Source organism: Oncorhynchus clarkii, chromosome 4 (genome assembly GCF_045791955.1).
Source record: "Oncorhynchus clarkii lewisi isolate Uvic-CL-2024 chromosome 4, UVic_Ocla_1.0, whole genome shotgun sequence".
Lineage (NCBI taxonomy): Eukaryota > Metazoa > Chordata > Actinopteri > Salmoniformes > Salmonidae > Oncorhynchus > Oncorhynchus clarkii.
Genome location: NC_092150.1, coordinates 23207054 through 23230264, shown reverse-complemented (window position 1 = coordinate 23230264; position 23211 = coordinate 23207054). Strand labels below are relative to the sequence as shown.

The window sequence follows — 23211 nt, the reverse complement described above, 5'->3', positions numbered from 1 at the left end:
GAGACTTGATTACACACAGGTGGATTGTATTTATCATCATTAGTCATTTAGGTCAACATTGGATCATTCAGAGATCCTCACTGAACTTCTGGAGAGAGTTTGCTGCACTGAAAGTAAAGGGGCTGAATAATTTTGCACGCCCAATTTTTCAGTTTTTGATTTGTTAAAAAAGTTTGAAATATCCAATAAATGTCGTTCCACTTCATGATTGTGTCCCACTTGTTGTTGATTCTTCACAAAAAAATACAGTTTTATATCTTACTGTTTGAAGCCTGAAATGTGGCAAAAGGTCGCAAAGTTCAAGGGGGCCGAATACTTTCGCAAGGCACTGTATATGTATGTGTGGTGTATGTTTCTGGGCCTGTGCCCAGTAGTATTGTTGACAAGCTCGTCAGTCCCCTAATTCCCTGTAGGATGCAGTGCACTGATGTGGGTTAGACACCCGCCCGCCTTGGGGCTCTGCAGACACTGGATAAGAGCCTGTTCTGGAGGTAGGAGGGGTCCAGGAGGCAGGCCAGCACTGCTCACTGCCCCTCTTCTCTCACTCCCCTCTCTCGCCCTCCTTCCCTTCAGCCAGGCATGAGGCAGGGTGGGGTGGCTGCATTAGTATTCTGCTGAGACAGGCACACAGAGATAGGAACTCTTTCTCCTCTACCAGTGGAATAATCAGCTTGGCCTTCTTCCCCTTTCTTTAATTTGCCTTACCAAACTAGGCTAATTTTGTTTAATTCTAATTTCGTGTTTCACTTTGTAGCTGCATTAAAAACAACAGCCTTTCCCCCCCTCTGCCCATCCCTAGTTGAGAGGATACACAGTAGAGTATGGGGTTTATTGAGTGGGGGGGTCAGTGAGTCCCAGGTTTATTTGAGACAGGCTGCCTGCTCCTTCTGCTTATCAGACGGGCTGTTCAGGACGGCAGGCTGCTATCAGACACAGATAGCATCTCCATCTGATCCTGCTCCTACAGGAGAGATGCCAGCAGCCTGCCATCACAGCCTCTGCTCTGCCTCCTCCTTATTGTCCTCTCCTTATCTTATATTATCCTCCTCACTCTCTTACCCTCTCTCTCTCCCTCCCGTCCTCCTCTCTGTGGCCTTAGCTCAGTGCCTTTCCGTTATTGCATTTTCCAAAGATTTTCTTCTTCTCCTCTTCGCCAGCATTTGTTGTGGCTCGTTATTCCCTGTCTTCCCCAACACCTTTTCTCTCACATTTCCTTTCTGTCAGAGTTTTGATTTGCATGTGCACAGCTGTATATGCAGTTATCAGCTGCGTAGACACTCATTCATCTAGGCTGTACAATTATTTGTTAGCCTGTATGAAATGTCCTGCTTAATCCAGTTAGTTTGGGATGCAACTCAGGGAGATGAATCCCAGTGAACAGGAGAGATGTAGAAGCAGGCAGAGGAATAGAGCAGAGCAAAGCAGTAAACTGAGAGCCTGTAGGGGATGCGGTAGTGTCATATTTCTCATTGATCGCTACCTAAGGCCCATGGATCACTCTGTCCTTTCAGCCGTTGGCATGACCGGATGATAGTAAGACTAGAAATATCCATTGGTCAGTCCCTGTAGAATTTTGTGATTCTGCGATCACAGTACATTTTAGCAAAATCAACAATTCCCCTCATATTACGCGAGGGCTTGCAAATTTGACCAATCATTACACTATTACAGCATAAAACAGTCAAATGTTCACAATATATATTGCAGCGCCAGCTGTGCCTTCAGAGACTGGGTTCGCGCCCAGGCTCTGTCGTAACCGGCCGCGACCGGGAGGTCCGTGGGGCGACGCACAATTGGCCTAGTGTCGCCCGGGTTACGGAGGGGTTGGCCGGTAGGGATGTCCTTGTCTCATCGCGCACCAGCGACTCCTATGGCGGGCCGGGCGCAGTGCGCGCTAACCAAGGTTGCCAGGTGCACGGTGTTTCCTCCGACACATTGGTGCGGCTGGCTTCCGGGTTGGATGCGCGCTGTGTTAAGAAGCAGTGCGGCTTGGTTGGGTTGTGTATCGGAGGACGCATGACTTTCAACCTTCGTCTCTCCCGAGCCTGTACGGGTGTTGTAGCGATGAGACAAGATAGTAGCTACTAAAACAATTGGATACCACGAAATTGGGGAAAAAATGGGGTATTTTTTTTAATAATAATTTTTTTTAAATCACAATATTGGCGCATAAAACTGTCTGATCATCACACTACAAAAAGAGGGCTTGCAATTTTAACCAATCATGGGACCTTTCGGCATAACATTTTCAATCAAGCCACATTTTCCTCCGTCAGCGCATTTTTGTTTTGACAATTTGGACAGAATCATTGAATATTGCCATGCAAAATGGCAGAATTGCCGCAGGAAAATCCTGCATTTTTGCCCACAACTATCACAAAAAACTGCCGCAAAACACTGGAGGGACTGACTGGTCCATGCTCTCATTGGTACCAATGACCTTGTTCACAAAACTCTGCAAGCAATTGTCCCATTATAGTCGATGATCAACCCCTGATCAGGAGAAAGGTTCTTGTCGTAGCAGTGCAGGTGTGGTTTTGTCGTCCTCCTCTGTACTTTGGTATTTTTCATCTTTTTGGTATATATTTCAATTTATTTTCAATCTCTTCCATTTTTAAATTAAATATACCTTCCGGTAACCTATCTCACCCAATGTGACACGGAGCCGCTATTTAGACATTTTTAGACATTTTTTAGCCAGAACCGCCATCAGAGCTAGCCAGCTAATTAGCTATTTAGCCATTGTTAGCCACTGCTAGTGGCCTTTCCTTCTGCACAGACACCAGACATTTTTTTTGGCCTGGATAATACTTGCCAGCTTCGGACTGTTTTCTCCAGTACCACGCCGGATTCCTGCCGTAAATCCTGGACCATTACTCCTGATCATCACAGCTAGCTAGCTGTCACCGAGTGAACCCGCCCTGAAGCTAGCCCTGAGCCAGGCCCACCTCCCGGCCTACTCTATGATCACCCGGCTACTCAGCCGATGCCTTCTGGATTCTACCCCAACACGGCTAGAATCCACCACTCCACCGGATCCTTGCCATAAGCTCTGGACCTGTGAATCGGATCATCACTGCTACCGAGTGGCTATAGGGGCTAACGCCCCTGCCCCGGAGCTAGCACCAGTTAGCCGCGAGCCAATCACATCTCCCGGGCTAGCAAACAAAATTACTACAACTATAAAAACCTCTTTCAAGGGGGAGGAGTTGCAATCTACTGCAGATATAGCCTGCAAAGTTTTGTCATACTTTCCAGGTCTATGCCCAAAAATGTATCTCTCCAGAAATAAGTCTCTCACTGTTGCAACCTGTTATTGACCCCCCTCAGCTCCCAGCTGTGCCCTGGACACCATATGTGAAATGATTGCAACCCATCAATCTTGAGGTCATTTTCCTATGTGACCTAAACTGGGATATGCTTAACACCCCGGCAGTCCTATAATCTAAGCTAGATGCCCTCAATCTCACACAAATTATCAAGGCACCCACCAGGTACCACCCTAAATCCGTAAACATGGGCACCCTCATAGATATTATCCTGACCAACTTGCCCTCCAAAAACACCTCTGCTGTTTTCAATCAGGATCTCAGCGATCACTTCCTCATTGCCTACATCCGCTATGGGTCCGCGGTCAAACGACCACCACTCATCACTGTCAAACTCTCCCTAAAACACCTTTTAGGATACCCGACCTGGCCCGGGTATCCTGGAAGGATATTGACCTCATCCCGTCAGTAGAGGATGCCTGGTCGTTCTTTAAAAGTAATTTCCTCACCATTTTAGATAAGCATGCTCCGTTCAAAAAATGCAGAACTAAGAACAGATATAGCCCTTGGTTCACTCCAGACCTGACTGCCCTCGACCAGCACAAAAACATCCTGTGGCGGACTGCAATAGCATCGAATAGTCCGATATGCGATATGCAACTGTTCAGGGAAGTCAGGAACCAATACACGCAGTCAGTCAGGAAAGCTAAGGCCAGCTTCTTCAGGCAGAAATTTGCATCCTGTAGCTCCAACTCCAAAAAGTTCTGGGACACTGTGAAGTCCATGGAGAACAAGAGCACCTCCTCCCGGCTGCCCACTGCACTGAGGCTAGGTAACACGGTCACCACCGATAAATTCATGATTATCGAAAACTTCAACAAGCATTTCTCAACGGCTGGCCATGCCTTCCGCCTGGCTACTCCAACCTCGGCCAACAGCTCCGCCCCCCCCCCCGCAGCTACTCGCCCAAGCCTCTCCAGGTTCTCCTTTACCCAAATCCAGATAGCAGATGTTCTGAAAGAGCTGCAAAACCTGGACCCGTACAAATCAGCTGGGCTTCACAACCTGGACCCTCTATTTTGAAACTATCCGCCGCCATTGTCGCAACCCCTATTACCAGCCTGTTCAACCTCTCTTTCATATCGTCTGAGATCCCCAAGGATTGGAAAGCTGCCGCAGTCATCCCCCTCTTCAAAGGGGGAGACACCCTGGACCCAAACTGTTACAGACCTATATCCATCCTGCCCTGCCTTTCTAAAGTCTTCGAAAGCCAAGTTAATAAACAGATCACTGACCATTTCGAATCCCACTGTACCTTCTCCGCTGTGCAATCCGGTTTTCAAGCTGGTCACGGGTGCACCTCAGCCACGCTCAAGGTACTGAACGATATCATAACCGCCATTGGTAAAAGACAGTACTGTGCAGCCGTCATCATCGACCTGGCCAAGGCTTTCGACTCTGTCAATCACCGTATCCTTATCGGCAGAATCAACAGCCTTGGTTTCTCAAATGACTGCCTCTCCTGGTTCACCAACTACTTCTCAGACAGAGTTCAGTGTGTCAAATCAGAGGGCTTGTTGTCCGGACCTCTGGCAGTCTCTATGGGGGTACCACAGGGTTCAATTCTCGGGCAGACTCTTTTCTCTGTATATATCAACGATGTCACTCTTGCTGCGGGTGATTCCCTGATCCACCTCTACGCAGACAACTCCATTCTGTATACATCTGACCCTTTCTTGGACACTGTGTTAACTAACCTCCAAACAACACTCCTTCCGTGGCCTGCAATGGCTCTTTAACGCTAGTAAAACCAAATGCATGCTTTTCAACCGTTCGCTGCCCGCACCCGCCCGCCCGACTAGCATCGCTACTCTGGACGATTCTGACTTAGAATATGTGGACGACTACAAATACCTAGGTGTCTGGCTAGACTGGAAACTCTCTCTCCAGACTTATATTAAGCATCTCCAATCCAAAATTTAAACTAGAATCGGCTTCCTATTTCACAACAAAGCCTCCTTCACTCAAGCTGCCAAACATACGCTCATAAAACTGACTATCCTACCGATCCTCGACTTCAGCGATGTCATTTACAAAATAGCTTCCAATTCTCTACTCAGAAAACTGGATGCAGTCTATCACAGTGCCATCCGTTTTGTCACCAAAGCACCTTATACCACCCACCACTGTGACCTGTATGCTCTAGTCGGCTGGCCCTCGCTACATATTCGTTGCCAGACCCACTGGCTCTAGGTCATCTATAAGTCTATGCTATCTCAGCTCACTGGTCACAATAACAACACCCACCCGTAGCACGCGCTCCAGCAGGTATATCTCACTGGTCGTCCCCAAAGCCAACACCTCCTTTGGCCGCCTTTCCTTCCAGTTCTCTGCTGCCAATGACTGGAATGAATTGCAAAAATCGCTGAAGCTGGAGACTTATATTTCCCTCACTAACTTTAAACATCAGCTGTCTGAGCAGTTAACCGATCCCTACAGCTGTACATAGCCCATCTGTAAATTGCCCACCCAATCTACCTACCTCATCCCCATATTGTTTTTATTTACTTTTCTGCTCTTTTGCACACCAGTATTTCTACTTGCACATCATCATCTGCTCATCTATCACTCCAGTGTTAATTTGCTAAACTGTAATTACTTTGCTACTATGGTCTTTTTATTGCCTTACCTCCTCACGCCATTTGCACACACTGTATATAGAGTCTTTTTTTCTATTGTGTTATTGACTGTACGCTTGTTTTTTCCATGTGTAACTCTGTGTTGTTGTTTGTGTCGCACTGCTTTGCTTTATCTTGGCCAGTTGTAAATGAGAACTTGTTCTCAACTAACTTACCTGGTTAAATAAAGGAGAAATAAAAATATATTTATAAATATTTTTTTTCTCCAATATGTAAAGATTTATACCATGAATGATTCTCATGTATTGTATATGAGAGATGAATTTACTGTAAATCCTTTATCATATGTCCTTCTGTCCTTGCAGGCAAAGACTCCCAGCTAAGAATGTGTACTACTACCGTTGCCCTGACCATCGGAGGAACTATGTGATGTCCTTCGCCTTCTGCTTTGACCGAGAGGATGATGTGTACCAGTTTGCCTACTGCTACCCCTACACCTACACCAGACTGCAGCACTACCTGGACAGCTTGGAGCGCAGGAACCTGGACTACCTGCAGAGAGAGCAGCTGGGGCTCAGCGTGGTGAGTGAGTGTGTGTGTGCGTGCTTGCATGCATATACATGTGTGTGTTTGTGTTGTTGTGTGTCATCTCTCCCTCATCATACCGTTTTCAACAGAATACCAGAGAGCCCCCAGCCCAGGTCCAGCAGTCCTCTGGTTCACCTTTTCATGTTATCAGTATGACTCTTCAACTCTGTGTGATTGTAGCCTGAGAGAGGACAGGAGTAGGGTCCTTGACTGTGCTAGGAGGTGAGGTGTGGTGTGGTGTGGAGGCTGGGGGAGCCAGCAAGAGTGTGTTTCTCTGTCTCTCTCTGTGTTGTGCCTGTGCAGCGCTGCACGCTGGTTGCCCTTTGAGGGATAGCACTGCTGCGTGTAATCAGGAGAGCTCTCACCTCTCACAGGAGCAGGTACTGGATCATGCACGCTGCCTGCAGTACTGTTTGCTCTTATCAAATAATTGTAGGAGAAAAACTCATTAGAAATGCTTGAGAGTTCTTTTTTTTATTTTTACATTTGTCAAGGAAAGCTAGCTGCAAGCACCAATGATGAAATTGCATTTATTGATAAAAATGAGTCAAATATTTATGAAATTTGGTTTGAAGGGCAGATGTTGATGATGTGGATATCTCAACCAATAGGAGCCCAGAATTGGCAACAAAGACAAGAACAGGCATCAGCATATTCCTTCCATAGTTCCCATCATAGAATTAGAATCCAATTTAATTGTATTTGTATGCTTCCCACTGTCCTATCACACTTTCAATTAAAAGACAAATGAGGGCTTGAAAGTGTAGAGTATTAGTTCTGCTTTTATGCCGCACTGGCACTTTGTGATGAATTCAGACATAAAACAGAGTGAGTTGGCACTCGGACTAAAGATTAGTATGCATAGTCATAGAGGTGTTTTATGGCCTTATTTGTCTTTTAATGTCCTGTGGTCCTGGGTCTTTGACAGCCTGGCCCAGCCCTCTCATTACGACCTGCAATGAGAGAGGGATGAGGGGACCTTTCCGTCTGCTGCAGTAAAGAGCCCCAGTCCCCCTAGTGGCTCCACACAGTCACATGATACATGTTTGCTGGTGGAGCTTACCATACGTGTAAGGAGATAATATACTCGACACGCACACACACACACACACACACACACACACACACACAGATCACATGTGCATATCTACACATACAGTTGCCCTTTCAGATGTAGACTCCATGGACCTATAGTAAATTATCAGGGGGTAAGACAAAAGCCTCGCCATTTAGTGTGACATTCACCAGTGACCTTGACTGAGTGCCTTATCATGAATAATATCATTTTCAATCAGCCTCTCACTCTCAGTTTAACTTGTGCACGAAGGCATAAGATAGAAAGTGCTTTACAATGCTCATTATTTCTGATCATTAGGTATGGCTTGCTCTTAGGCTAGTCATAGCTCCAAATGGAACTGATTGGAAAGCTACATTTCAAAGATGTAACCACATTTGAGGCGTGATTATAAATCAGCAGATGCTTAGATTGTTTCAGCCCAGAATGAGCATGGAAGTGCTTGTCAGATCTTCAGGGCTGGAATTTGTCAGTGACACAGTTCCTCCACGTTTTCTTTAAAAACCTCTGTTAGCTACCTGGGCTGTATCCTTGATGGAGCTTGGGGGGGTGTGAGCATGGACAATAAAATGCAAGGGAAATGTAATGCTAGGACCACGTTTTGGGCAAGAATGTCCAAGCTGCTTGATAAGGACTCAATGAGAGTGCTAGCCACTGCCCTGATTCAATTGCGTTTTGACGACGCTACTCTGGTTTTGTTGCTTATTTAAGCTTCTGAAGGGGAAGCTCCAGATAGCCCAGAATAAGCTGATCAAGGTAATATTGAAGGTGATTCCACATACTCACATAGACAGGAGCTACTTTCAGGTACTCAACTGGCTGCCTGTTGAGGCTAGGGTTTCCCAGATTACACTGGGTCTGGTTAACAGGATTATTTATGGTTCTGCGCCCAGATATTGGACGGATAACTTTCCCCCTGTTAGGGATGCACACAACCACAGCACCAGATCAGGTGTTGCTAATGTGTGCTTATACAGGTTCAGGAGTAATGCTGGGAAATATGCTTTCTTGTATACAGGAACCTCAGAGTGCCCATAAAAACGACGTCCTCTCTGGGCAGCTTTAAAAAGACGTTTAAAAACCTGTGAATGTTCCCTCCGATGTAACTGCAATAATGAAATAGATGTGTTTCTTGTATTCATTTTTTATACAGTGCCTTGCAAAAAATATTCACCACCCTTGGCATTTTTCCTATTTTGTTGCATTTCAACCTGTAATTAAAATTAAAACTGAAAAGTGGTGTTTGCGTATGTATTCACCCCCTTTGCTATGAAGCCCCTAAATAAGATCTGGTGCAACCAATTACCTTCAGAAGTCACATAATTAATTAAATAAATTCCATCTGTGTGCAATCTAAGTGTCACGTGATCTGTCACATGATCTCAGTATATATACACCTGTTCTGAAAGGCCCCAGAGTCTGCAACACCACTAAGTAAGGGGCACCACCACTAAGTAAGGGGCACCACCAAGCAATTTGCACAATGAAGACCAAGGAGCTCTCCAAACAGGTCAGGGACAAAGTTGTGGAGAAGTACAGATCAGGGTTGGGTTATTAAAAAAATCTGAAACTTTTGAACATCCCACAGAGTGGTAGGCATCTATTATTAAAACATGGAAAGAATATGGCACCACAACAAACCTGCCATGAGATGGCCGCCCACCAAAACTCACAGACCAGGCAAGGAGGGCATTAATCAGAGAGGCAACAAAGAGACCAAAGATAACCCAGAAGGAGCTGCATAGCTCCACAGCAGAGATTGGAGTATCTGTCCATAGGAATAAGCAAACACTTTTGGTGTTCGCCAAAAGGCATGTGGGAGACTCCCCAAATAAAAAAGAAGGTATTCTGGTTAGATGAGATTAAAATTGAGCTTTTAGGCCATCAAGGAAAACGCTATGTCTGGCGCAAACCCAACACCTTCCATCACCCTGAGAACACCATTCCCACAGTGAAGCATGGTGGTGGCAGAATCATGCTGTGGGTATGTTTTTCATCGGCAGGGACTGGGAAACTTGTCAGAATTGAAGGAATGGTGGATGGCGCTAAATACAGGGAAAGTCTTGAAGGAAACCTGTTTCAGTCTTCCAGAGAATTGAGTCTGGGACAGAGGTTCACCTTCCAGCAAGACAATGACCCTAAGCTTACTGCTAAAGCAACACTCGAGTGGTTTAAATGTCTTGGAATAGCCTAGTCAAAGCCCAGACCTCAATCCAATTGAGAATCTGTGGTATGACTTAAAGATTCTTGTAAAACAGTGGAACCCATCCAACTTGAAAGAGCTGGAGCAGTTTTGCCTTGAAGAATGGGCAAACATCCCAGTGGCTAGATGTGCCAAGCTTATAGAGACTTACCCCAAGAGGCTTGCAACTGTAGTTGCTGCAAAAGGTTGCTCTACAAAGTATTTGCTTTGGGGGGTGAATAGTTATTCACGCTCAAGTTTTCTTTTTTTTGGTCTTATTTCTTGTTTGTTTCACAATTTAAAAAAGGTAGTAGGCATGTTGTGTAAATCAAATGATACAACCCCCCCAAAAATATATATTTTAATTCCAGGTTATGAGGCAACAAAATAGGAAAAATGTCATGGGGGTGAATACTTTTGTTTCGCTGCCATAATGTGTAACACTGTGTTGCCAATCTTGCTGAGCAGTTTTGTCACAAGAGGACCACAATTGAAATAAGTCCAAAACTTTGTGTGTTATCCTCCATGAATTTACTAATGTACATGTACAGTTGAAGTCAGAAGTTTACTTCCTCTAAGATTGGTGCCATTAAAACTCATTTTTCAACCACTCCACAAATTTCTTGTTAACAAACTATAGTTTTGGCAAGTTGGTTAGGACATCTACTTTGTGCATGACATAAGTCATTTTTCCAACAATAGTTTACAGACAGATTATTTCACTTATAATTCACTGTATCACAATTCCAGTGTGTCAGAAGTTTACAAACACTAAGTTGACTGTGCCTTTAAACAGCTTGGAAAATTCCAGAAAATGATGTCATGGCTTTAAGAAGCTTCTGATAGGCTAATTGACATCATTTGAGTCAATTGGATGTGTACCTGTGGATGTATTTCAAGGCCTACCTTCAAACTCAGTGCCTCTTTGCTTGACATCATGGGAAAATCAAAAGAAATCAGCCAAGACCTCAGAAAAAAATTGTAGACCTCCACAAGTCTGGTTCATCCTTGGGAGCAATTTCCAAATGCCTGAAGGTACCACGTTCATCTGTACAAACAATAGTGCGCAAGTATAAACACCATGGGACCATGCAGCCTTCACACAGCTCAGGAAGGAGATGCGTTCTGTCTCCTAGAGATGAGCGTACTTTGGTGCGAAAAGTGCAAATCAATCCCAGAACAACAGCAAAGGACCTTGTGAATATGCTGGAGGAAACAGGTACACAAGTATCTATTTCCACAGTAAAATGAGTCGTATATCGACATAACCTGAAAGGCCACTCAGCAAGGAAGAAGCCACTGCTCCAAAACTGCCATTAAAACGCTAGACTACGGTTTGCAACTGCACATGTGGACAAAGATTGTACTTTTTGGAGAAATGTCCTCTGGTCTGACGAAACAAAAATAGAACTTTGGCCATAATGACTGTCGTTATGTTTGGAGGAAAAAGGGGGAGGCTTGCAAGCCAAAGAACACCATCCCAACCGTGGTTGGTTGCAAATGGGTCTTCCAAATGAGCAATGACCCCAAGCATACTTCCAAAGTTGTTGCAAAATGGCTTAATTAAGGTCAACAAAGTCAAGGTATTGGAGTGGCCGTCACAAAGCCCTGACCTCAAACCTATAGAAAATTTGTGGCAGAACTGAAAAAGCATGCGAGCAAGGAGGCCTACAAACCTGACTCAGTTACACCAGCTCTGTCAGGAGGAATAGGCCAAAATTCACCCAACTTATTGTGGGAAGCATGTGGAAGGCTACCTGAAACGTTTGACCCAAATTAAATTATTTAAAGGCACTGCTACCAAATACTAATTGAGTGTATGTAAACTTCTGACCCACTGGGAATGTGATGAAAGAAATCAAAGCTGAAATAAATCATTCTCTCTACTATTATTCTGACATTTCACATTCTTAAAATAAAGTGGTGATCCTAACTGACCTAAGACAGGGGATTTTTAAGTGGATTAAATGGCAGTGCCTTTAAATATATTTGGCTAAGGTGTATGTAAACTTCTTACTTCAACTGTTTTTCTTTTTCAAGTTTTATGTGTGCTTGTTTTAATAAACTAAATGTTAAAAAAAGTCAATTTAAACCCCCTCTTCTACTCAGATGCAACAGATGAACTGTCCCTCATTGTTGGAGGGATGAGGGACTGTAAAGTCTGTGAGTACATTTGCTGCTGTCTCAGGGAAAGTAAACAAAGCTAGAAAGATGAGTAGGAGACAAATTCGACTTAGAGTGACAGACTTTGAGAGTGGAAGACAAGCAGACACAGGGAAGCAGGCCTCAGGGCCAAGCTGCTGTAACACACTAGGTCTACCTGCCTACCAATAAAAAGCTGCAGTAATTGTGATGCCTCATCTCCACCAAACACATAGAGAGAACATAGCTCCACTGTAATAGGGGAGGACTACTATAATTGCACTTCTAGGATAATAACAAATCCTTGAACTGCATATTGCCTTTCAGCTTCCTTCTCCCTACCATCCCTTTATCGTTGTCTTTCACTTTCCCCACTCCCTTTACATGCAGTCGGTTTTTATTGCACCTAGATCTGCTGCAGGGACCAGTAGTCAAACTGCTTTTTGATGGCGTATGTGCCAGGTGAAGACAAAGCATTGTAAGCATACTAAGCAGTGTGTGTGCATGTTTGTGTCAGTGAGTGTATGGAAATATTTTTGCCATCTGCGTTTGCCCAGGTGTCAATCAATGAGATGTGGGATGAGGTTTGAAAAACCTCTGTTCATGTGTGACAACTTGAAACAGCAGAACAGGCAGCTCAGGCTTTATTTAATGGTCAGAGGTTTCTTTCCTTCGTCTCTTTTAAGACAGACTTTACTGATATAGCTGATGTCTCTCTTGCTACTTGTACCCTAACACATTCTTTGTGATGGTCTACAGGTCTGTGATGGACTAGTGGATTTTATACAGGGTTTTATAGAGTTTCTGTGGAAGGGTCATGCACTGTATCCATTCCCCTGTTCTCTCACTGTCTGAACATTTCTCCTGCAATCCATTCCTTGACAGTTATGTGAGGGACAAGTCCATGGAGACAGAATGGATTCTGCCTGGACCTTTCTCTGCTAACAAGTGTACGCACTCCACGTATAAGTTTCCTTACAACTATTCCACCATTTATTTTGTATTGACTACTAAAAAGACAGTCAGGGCCCAGTGTTGGTGCTAGTACACATACTGACAAAGCATTTTCTTATGGGCAGAGTAGGAGTTTCAGTGAAAGCACTTTTACCATTCCTTTCCTGTCATGATGGCCAACTGTGATACCATTTTTTTTTTACCTCTGAAAAAGCAGCCAGTATCTGCAGCCCGTATCTAAGATGAATGTGCAAATGAGAGTGAGGAGTCGATGGCCATCCTTAAGCCTGCACCCCTCACCTGCCACCACTAAGTTCCACAATACTTATTATATTTCAAGAGGAAATAATCACCATAAAAGTATAAAAGTGACACACAGGATTTGTTTAAATTTGAAGTGTGCAGCTAAAATAATGAAAAGAAGTTCCTAAAATTTGGGAAACAATAAACGTACATGGCTGCAATGGAGCTTACACAATGCTTGCTGCAATATCCACAACACCCTTTGCTCCTTTAGGAATACTGAATGCTTCACAAAACCGAACTCGTCTGCAATAATAGGTCTTCTACAGTGCCCTGTGGATGTCACTTTCAAACGTTCAGAGCTCTGTGGAATCCGGCAGCTCACATAGACTTTTATGAGGCTCCTCCATCCAAAGGCTCCAAGGGGGGGAGGCGTGGGGAAGCTGGAAATGATGTGCTGGTCTGGGAAGATGATATTCTGCGGTCCTAATGGTCGCTGGGTCTCTTGCAGGCAGGCTGTAGTGGACTGTCTCCTGGTGCCTGTTAGTGGGAATAAAGGATGAGAGGGGCCTTTGGCCCACAGAGTTGGCACTGCGGCAGTCTGCTGGGCTTATCACTGTGTTTGTACACTGTGTGCCAAGATTTAATCAATAGCGACTTTACCTTCCACTAGGAGATAAGGTCAGACTGACTGAAACGTTAGTAGCTGATGCTAGAGAAGAGAGGGAGTCTAGGCTTGTCTTTCCTACTGCATGGTGGATGGATGGCTGTGCTGTCTGAAACCAGGCTGCTGGGTAATTGCATGAAGTCTAGTCATTTACTGGCTTAACAGCAGCCAAAGTGTCTCTCGCAATATCATGAAGCATCCTGTACTTCTTTGTGTGCCCACTCTTTCACATCCCCCGTTCAAGGATACTGTTGACATGTTGGTTCTTTTATGAATGATTTCACATCCCCCGTTCAAGGATACTGTTGACATGTTGGTTCTTTTATGAATGATTCTATGATGGCGTTCTAATTTGGAGAGCTCTCCAACTGTTGACCAAACGATTATTATTATTGTTGGTCCACCATCAGACCGCCTGCCAATCTACCTTCATTATCATCTGTATGAGCTGAGAGCACAATATCACATACAGCAACAGTACTAAGTGGAAGTACTTAGGAACAGGTCGAGGGAATAGATGATATCTAGTTCTGACGTCTTGCTGTCACCCTGAACTAGAGGAATAGTGTTTGCCTATATCTGAATAGCCTGTAATGTCATACACCGGACCCCGACTCAACGTTTCTGATTGAGGTTGCGGGGTCATGCATGATCACTTCTGCTTGACGGTTGTCCCTGGCTCTGGTTGCTATGACAAGAAGCTGGTGGACTGTCAATATTTTCCATTGGCTGTTATTGGTCTTTGACCTCTATTCCAACAGAAAGTACTGATGTGACAGGATGTGCATAGGGATATAAATGGGTCTGTTTCACCTGTTTTATCTCAGCGAGGTTGCATCAATGGCTTGCCCTCTGACCCCAACAGTAGAGCAGTGAACTTATTCCATATGAAATTGAAGATAAAAGGGTTTATCTGAGCCTTTCATCTAGAGCAATGATTCCTCCAAGCTGGTCCCAGTGCTTTATTGCATATCAAGACCCCTATATCAATGCCATCTTACTGTATAGTACAGTATGGAGTGGGCTGGATAAAAGGTAGATATGGCTTGTGTGGTGGAGACAGTGGCCATTGGCAGTAACATAGTCTATATGTGGTAGAAAGATTATTCAGTAGAGGGGTTGTCAGACAGTGGTGTATTTTCAAAGTTGATTTCCAAAACTGTAAATTGATCCTTATTATAATGCAGGCAAAACAATATCAGATTTGCTGTCAGATATATTTATTTTTGAAATTGGAAATGGCTCACACCTTTAAGTCTTAACTCTCTCTCAAGCTTGTGCACCAGATAGAACGTCTGAGTGGTGGGAGAGGAGAGAGAGGTACTTTATGGAGAGGAGGATATCACCCAGAATGGCTTTTTGTTGTCACTTAGCTGGCAGCAGCTCTCTCTCTGCCTCAGATACAACACCATGCCAGAGCCTCCTCTCTCAGTTTGTCCTCCCTTCTCCCGCTGCACTCACCTATGCTAGATAGATCTTCTCCATCATCAACAACCCTGTCCTCACACTCTGAAGACTTCTGCAACGGAGGAGAGGTGGTACTGTAGCTGACCCTGGAACCTCAGTCTGGGCCAGAGACTTCTCTCTGACACTAAGCTCAGTGGAGTGGCTAGCTGGGTGATGGTGGTGCAATGTGAGAAGAAAGGTTCTGTGGAGGGAGGTGGGTACTGTAGGTGCTGCCTAGCGGCAGGCAGGGCAGTGTTGGAGTCATGTGGAGGTGGTTGGGGAACTGAGTTATCGAGTGACAGAGGAAGAGTGATGCTTTCTCAAATGGAGCCCCTGCTGTGTTCAGAGTCTCACTCTCAGAGAATTCTAATCCCAGCCGCAGAGCTCTGTACTTCCATCTATCTCTCTCTCTGCCGCCCGCCAATTAATATTTACTAACCACTGCTATCTAGATGACTCCATGGATGGAGGACTGTGCATGTAAAAAAAATAATCTGTTTCATTTTGTTGTCAGGCCTCCTCTCACATGTGTCAAAGGGAAATAAAAAAAGTTTTCAGGATTTTTAATAAGTCAGGATATACTTTTCTGACAGTGTAATTGCTTTCCATTCCTAGATCCATACTTGGGACCCTGGAAAGAAAAAGAGAGAAAAGAGGGGGGGGAGCGAGAGAGAGAGAGAGAAGGGGGGAGAGAGAGAAGGGGGGGAGAGAGGAATGAGCTTTACAGTAGATAATTTGTTAGGAGAAAATAATGAAAATCTATGAAAAGAATTGCTCACCCTCCGAATGCAGCCAAGCTTGAAATTTACTTTGATGGAAACTTAATTTGTTGTAAATGGGCGAAAAACATATTTAGGTATAGGGAGGAGAGGCTGTGGCGCCTGTCTGTGGCAGATGAGGATGCTATGCTCTGAATGCTTCAGCTGAATGGGGAGAAAAATACATAGCCTGTAGTATGCTCATTCAATTTGGAGATGGATATTCATTATCACTCCCTCCTATCACGTCTTTTGGGCTGCAGATATGTGTGTGATACTAGTGTATTTCTGGTAACTTCAGCCTGTCAAACATTACCTAGAAGGATGATAGTGTGTATGTGGCCCAGTTGGCCTGGGGACAGATCCTATGTGTCTGTGTGTCTAATTCCACAGGGGAAGATTATCTTGCTCTGGTTTAGAATCTTCAATACTGTATAGATCGATACAGACAAATTTGTTTCTGATGAGCTGGAGGCTAGGGTATGGAATTACTGTCAGGGTAAATCATCAGGAACCTAGTCCTTTTTATCCCTGCCTGCAGTTATAGCCTAGACCTCAACATACGTGTGAGAATAATTGTTTATGAAGTATGTTTTTTTTACTCAGAAAGGCTGAACAAACTGAAGTCCTCAAGCCTGATATACAGCACTCAGTACTTCTCTCCACTGTTACTATAGCATAGTAGTTGTAGCCAGACCGTTGGAGCTCTCTGGGTCAAAACAATTACATTCTGTCGTAAAGAGCACATGTTCAACTATACTATTCCTACAGTCAGCATGCCAATTGCACGCTCCCTCAAAACTTGAGACATCTGTGGCGTTGTGTGACAAAACTGCACATTTTAGAGTGACCTTTTATTGTCCCCAGCACAAGGTGCACTTGTGTAATGACATTCTGTTTAATCAGCTTCTGGATATGCCGCACCTGTCAGGTGGATGGATTATTTTGGCAAAGCAGAAATGCTCACTAACAGGGATGTAAACACATTTGTGCACACAATTTGTAAGAAATAAGCTTTTTGTGCGTATGGAACATTTCTGAGATCTTTTATTTCAGCCAAAACATTGGACCAACTCTTCACATGTTGCGTTTGTATTTTGTTCAGTATAAATAAAACCCACATTTCCCATCTCAAAAAAGTACTATAGTACATGCCTATTAAGTGCCAAATAAAGTAAAAGGGTTGACCGTAACAGAGTTGACGATTTCATCTTAAATAAGCCATAAATCCCCCCTTGTTGTGCGTAGCAGGGTGGGGTAACAGGATTGATGTGTTATGTTTTCCACCAGAAAATTGCCAAAAAGAGTAGAACCAGCTAACCCGCTTTTACACTATGATGTTTTTTGCACAATGCTGTACATCCGCCTCACTCTCAGAGAAACAAGTAGTATGGCTATGTTTTACACAGTCAAATGGAACCAATAAAAAAAAAATCTATAAAGAACTGTAATATTTTACAGACACACATGAAGGTATAAGCAATCTTAAAAAAAAAAAAAACTTTTAGCCCTTTTCCTCCCCAATTTTGTGATATCCAATTGGTAGTTACAGTATTGTCCCATCACTGCAACTCCTGTAACCACCGGGGAGAGGCGAAGGTCGAGAGCCATGCGTCCGGAACAAGGAAATCTCTACCAGCCAAACCCTCCCCTAACCCGGACGACGCTGTGCCAATTGTGCGCTGCCTCATGTGCCTCCCGGTCACGGCCGGCTGTGACACAGCCTGGGATCGAACCCGGGTCTGTAGTGATGCCTCAAGCACTGCAATGCATTGCCTTAGACCGCTGCACCACCCGGAGGCCGCAAGCAATCATTTCTAATGGAAAAAACACAAATGTGAAAATTGGTGGAGAAAGCGTTTGGGAAATAAACTTTAATAATAAAATAAAATAAAATAAATAAAATACATTTTTTCCATGTGGTCTATATTTCCATCTTTTTCTTTGCATATATTTTTTTAATATTTTCCTAAACCTCAACTTCTAAATACTCTCCTGAACCCGCCTCCCTTAATACTTTTTTCTAAAGTATTAATATTTATCTCCGAACTGGAATACCTCAACTGAAGCTAGCTAGCTAGCTAACTAGCTAACTACCTACCAGCTATCAGTTAGCAAACCATTGCTAGCGGTCATCAGCTAACCTTTAGCTCGGAAAGCTCTCACCAGTTCGTACAACGCGTTTCAAACCAGAGCATACCGGACCTATTTTTCTCTCCATATCCCCGAATTCCTACCACAAACTCTGAACATTTTCATCTGGATCTTCGCAACTAGCTAACTGCAATCCCGGGTGACCACTCCTGGCTAGCGTTTCCATCCCGGAGCAAGCACCAATTAGCCTGAAGCTAGCCTGGCCAACCACCGAAGCTCACTCCTGGGCTACAATATCCGGACCCCTTCTACTGGCGGTACGAGGCACGGAACCCCACCGATCCTCTACGACTGGAATACCGACATAATCTGCCCGAGGATTCCAGCAGGCCCCTCAGGTGTGACGTCCACTGAAGGCCCATTCTGCTAACCTGCTAGGCCTACTAGCTACCTAGAGCTACTTGGAACCCTACTAACTCCACGTCTATCGCGTCACCGCACAAAGAGGCAAAAACAGACTTACCTCCATCGCGACATCCCCCAAAGGCTAACTTGTTAGCCCCGGTCTACTAACTGCTAGCTTGCCTGCCCCGGTAGGCTAACTGCTAGCCCCTGCTAACTGCTTGCCATCCCAGTCTGCTAACTGCTAGCTTGTTTAGCCTTGGCCTACTAACTGTTAGCGTGTTAGCATCGGCCTGCTAACTGTCTGAATCGCCGTGTTCCCAGTCAGCCCAACCAGTCACTGGACCCATGCATGCCTCTCTCTAATATCAATATGCCTCGTCCATTACTCTCCTGGTTAATGATTACTGTCTTATTTCAATGTAGAGACTCTAGCCCTGCTCAATATGCCTTAACCGATGATGTTGTTCCACCCCCTACATATGCGATGACATCACCTGGTTTAAATGTCTCTAGAGACTATATCTCTCTCATCATTACTCAATGCCTAGGTTTATCTCCAATGTACTCACATCCTACCTTACCTTTGTCTGTACACTATGCCTTGAATCTATGCTATCGTGCTCAGAAACCTGCTTCTTTTACTCTCTGTTCCGAACGTGCTAGACGGCCAGTTCGTATTGCATTTAGCCTTACCCTTATCCTACTTCTCCTCTGTTCCTCTGGTGATGTAGAGGTTAATCCAGGTCCTGCAGTGCCTAGCCCCACTCCCCAGGTGCTCTCATTTGTTGACTTCTGTAACCGTAAAAGACTTGGTTTCATGCATGTTAACATTAGAAGCCTCTCCCTAAGTTTGTTTTACTCACTGCTGTAGCACACTGCCAACCTGGCTGTCTGAATCCTGGCTTAGGAAAACCCCCAAAAACCTTGAAATCTGCATCTCTAACTATAACATTTTCCGCCAAGATAGAACTGCCAAAGGGGGCGGTGTTGCAACTGCAAAGATAGCCTGCAGAGTTCTGTCATACTATCCAAGTCTGTACCCAAACAATTCAAGCTTCTACTTCTAAAAATTCACCTTTCCAGAAACAAGTCTCTCACTGTTGCCGCTTGCTATAGACCTCCCTCTGCCCCCAGCTGTGCCCTCGACACCATATGTGAATTGATTGCCCCCCATCTATCTTCTGAGCTCGTGCTACTAGCTGACCTAAACTGGGACATGCCTAACACCCGGCCATCCTACAATCCAAGCTTGATGCCCTCAATCTCACACAAATTATCAATGAACCTACCAGGTACAACTCCAAATCCGTAAACACGGGCACCCTCGTAGATGTCATCCTAACTAACTCGCCCTCCAAATACACCTCTGCTGTTTTCAATCAAGATCTCAGCGATCACTGCCTCATTGCCTACATCCGTAATGGGTCTGCGACCAAAGGACCACCCCTCATCACTGTCAAACGCTCCCTAAAACACTTCTGCGAGCAGGCCTTTCTAATTGACCTGGCCGGGGTATCCAGGAATGATGTTGACCTCATCCCATCAGTAGATGATGCCTGGCTATTCTTTAAAAGTGCCTTCCTCACCATCTTAAATAAGCATGCCCCATTCAAAAAATGTAGAACTAGGAATAGATATAGTCCTTTTGTTCACTCTAGACCTGTCTGCCTTTGACCAGCACAAAAACATCCTGTGGCGTTCTGCATTAGCATCGAATAGCCCCCGTGATATGCAACTTTTCAGGGAAGTTAGGAACAAATATACACAGGCAGTTAGGAAAGCTAAGGCTAGCTTTTTCAAACAGAAATATGCATCCTGTAGTACTAACTCAAAAAAGTTCTGGGACACTGTAAAGTCCATGGAGAATAAGAGCACCTCCTCCCAGCTGCCCACTGCTCTGAGGCTAGGAAACACTGTCACCACCGATAAATCCACTATAATTGAGAATTTCAATAAGCATTTCTCTACGGCTGGCCATGCTTTCCACCTGGCTGCCCCTACCCCTATGCCCGGCACCCTCCACAGCAACCCTCCAAAGCCTCCACCATTTCTCCTTTACCCAAATCCAGATAGCTGATGTTCTGAAAGAATTGCAAAATCTGGACCCCTACAAATCTAGACAATCTGGACCCTCTATTTCTAAAATGATCTGCCGAAATGGTTGCAACCCCTTTTACTAGCCTGTTCAACCTTCTCTTTCATATCGTCTGAGATTCCCAAAGATTGGAAAGCTGCCGCGGTCATCACCCTCTTCAAAGGGGGTGACACTCTAGACCGAAACTGCTACAGACATAGGTCTGTTTGGGTCTAGAGTGTCTATCCTACCCTGTCTTTCTAAGGTCTTCGAAAGCCAAGTTAACAAACAGATTACCGATCATTTCAAATCCCACCTTACCTTCTCCGCTATGCAATCTGGTTTCAGAGCTAGTCATGGGTGCACCTCAGCCACGCTCAAGGTCCTAAACGACATCATAACCACCATCGATAAGAGACAGTACTGTGCAGCCGTATTCATTGACCTGGCCAAGGCTTTCGACTCTGTCAATCACCACATTCTTATTGGCAGACTCGACTGCCTTGGTTTCTCAAATGATTGCCTCGCCTGGTTTACCAACTACTTCTCTGATAGAGTTCAGTGTGTCAAATCGGAGGGCCTGTTGTCCGGACCTCTGGTAGTCTCTATGGGGATGCCACAGGGTTCCATCTTCAGGCCGACTCTCTTCTCTGTATGTATCAATGATGTTGCTCTTGCTGCTGGTGATTCTCTGGTACACCTCTACGCAGACGACACCATTCTGTATACTTCTGGCCACCCTTTGGACACTGTGTTAGCTAACCTCCAGACAAGCTTCAATGCCATACAACTCTCCTTCCGTGGCCTCCAACTGCTCTTAAACACAAGTAAAACTAAATGCATGCTATTCATCCGATCACTGCCCTCACCTGCTCGCCCGTCCAGCATCACTACTCTGGACGGCTCTGACTTAGAATACGTGGACAACTACAAATGCCTAGGTGTCTGGTTAGACTGTAAACTCTCCTTCCAGACTCACATTAAGCAGCTCCAATCCAAAATTAAAACTAGAATTGGCTTCCTATATCTCAATAAAGCATCCTTCACTCATGCTGCCAAACATACCCTCATAAAACTGACCATCCTACCGATCCTCGACTTTGGTGATGTCATCTATAAAATAGCCTCCAACACTCTACTCAACAAACTGGATGCAGTCTATCACAGTGCTGTCCGTTTTGTCACCAAAGCCCCATACACTACCCACCATTGCGACTTGTACGCTCTCATTGGTTGGCCCTCGCTTCATACTTGTCGCCAAACCCACTGGCTACAGGTTATCTACAAGTCTCTGCTAGGTAAAGCCCCACCTTATCTCAGCTCACTGGTCACCATAGCAGCACCCACTCGTAGCACTCGCTCCAGCAGGTATATCTCACTGGTCACTCCCAAAGCCAATTCCTCCTTTGGTCGTCTTTCCTTCCAGTTCTCTGCTGCCAATGACTGGAACGAACTGCAAAATTCTCTGAAGCTGGAGACTCATATCTCCCTCACCAGCTTTAAACACCAGCTGTCAGAGCAGCTCACAGATCACTGCACCTGTACATAGCCCATCTGTAAACAGCCCATCTATCTACCTACCTCATCCCCATACAGTATTTATTTATTTATCTTGCTCCTTTGCACCACAGTATCTCTACTTGCACACTCATCTTCTGCACATCTACCATTCCAGTGTTGAATTGCTATATTGTAATTACTTCACCAACATGGCCTATTTATTGCCTTAACTCCCTTATCTTACCTCATTTGCACTCACTGTATATATACTTTTTGTTTACTTTTGTTCTACTGTATTATTGACTATGTTTTGTTTATTCCATGTGTAACTCTGTGTTGTTGTATGTGTCGAATTGCTACGCTTTATCTTAGCCAGGTCGCAGTTGCAAATGAGAACTTGTTCTCAACTGGCCTACCTGATTAAATAAAGGTGAAAAAAAGGGCACTTCATTCAATATAACAGGCTTTTAAAATTCAATATTAGGTTTAGGCACTTTTAAAGGCACTTTTATCGTGCAACGACCCCTCTACAGTATGTCGGTGTGGGTGAGATGTACTGCCATGGAATTGAATGTGAGGATAAGAGTCAATGAAAGGAGCATCCATCCCTGCAGTGCATAAAAACTGAAAAACTCAGAGACTTACACAAGGCTGATCTTCATCACAGTCCTATCTTTTTTTCATGAGCCTGTCTGTCACACACAAGACATCCTCAGATGCTGCTGACCACAGCAAGATAAACACACGTGAGGAGAGGAAGTAGTGTACCTGATTAATAAAACAACAAGTGGCAGCCTCACTATAAATAAAACACATAGGGCCTTGAGGCAGTCATAGGCAGGACAGCCAATGGGTGAGAGCGTGTTTAGGGAGGTCAGGGTTGTGGATGGGGGCCACTGAAGCACTCTCTCACTCTCTCTCTGTGGTCCTGGGCACCTCTACAGAACAGTGGCCTCCACCCTGGCCACAGGCCCTAACCCCATACTCCTCTGGGCTCAGCCCCTCTACCTCGCCTTGCTTTGCCCAAGTGCCCTGACATGCCTGGGGACTGGAGATGACTGATAACAAACATCTCCAGTCATCCTCCTCTACGTCTCACGCCCACCTGGACCCTTATCCACCCGCACAGATACTCTTGTCCCTTCCACACATCTCTTTTCACTCCCCTGTTACAC

At 44.8% G+C, this 23211-nt stretch overlaps 1 protein-coding gene across 3 annotated transcripts in view; it reads left to right on the top strand.

The window, feature by feature from the left end:
• Positions 1-23211, top strand: part of LOC139406612 (cytosolic carboxypeptidase 6-like) — a 465185-nt gene that overhangs the window by 270251 nt on the left and 171723 nt on the right. For 2 of the 3 annotated variants that reach the window (XM_071149384.1, XM_071149383.1), the window contains exon 5: positions 6274-6490. In XM_071149384.1, coding sequence (XP_071005485.1) covers positions 6274-6490 — 217 coding nt within the window. Of the gene's footprint in view, positions 1-6273; positions 6495-23211 lie in introns of all 3 variants that reach the window. The other variant, XM_071149385.1, reaches the window with a different exon arrangement.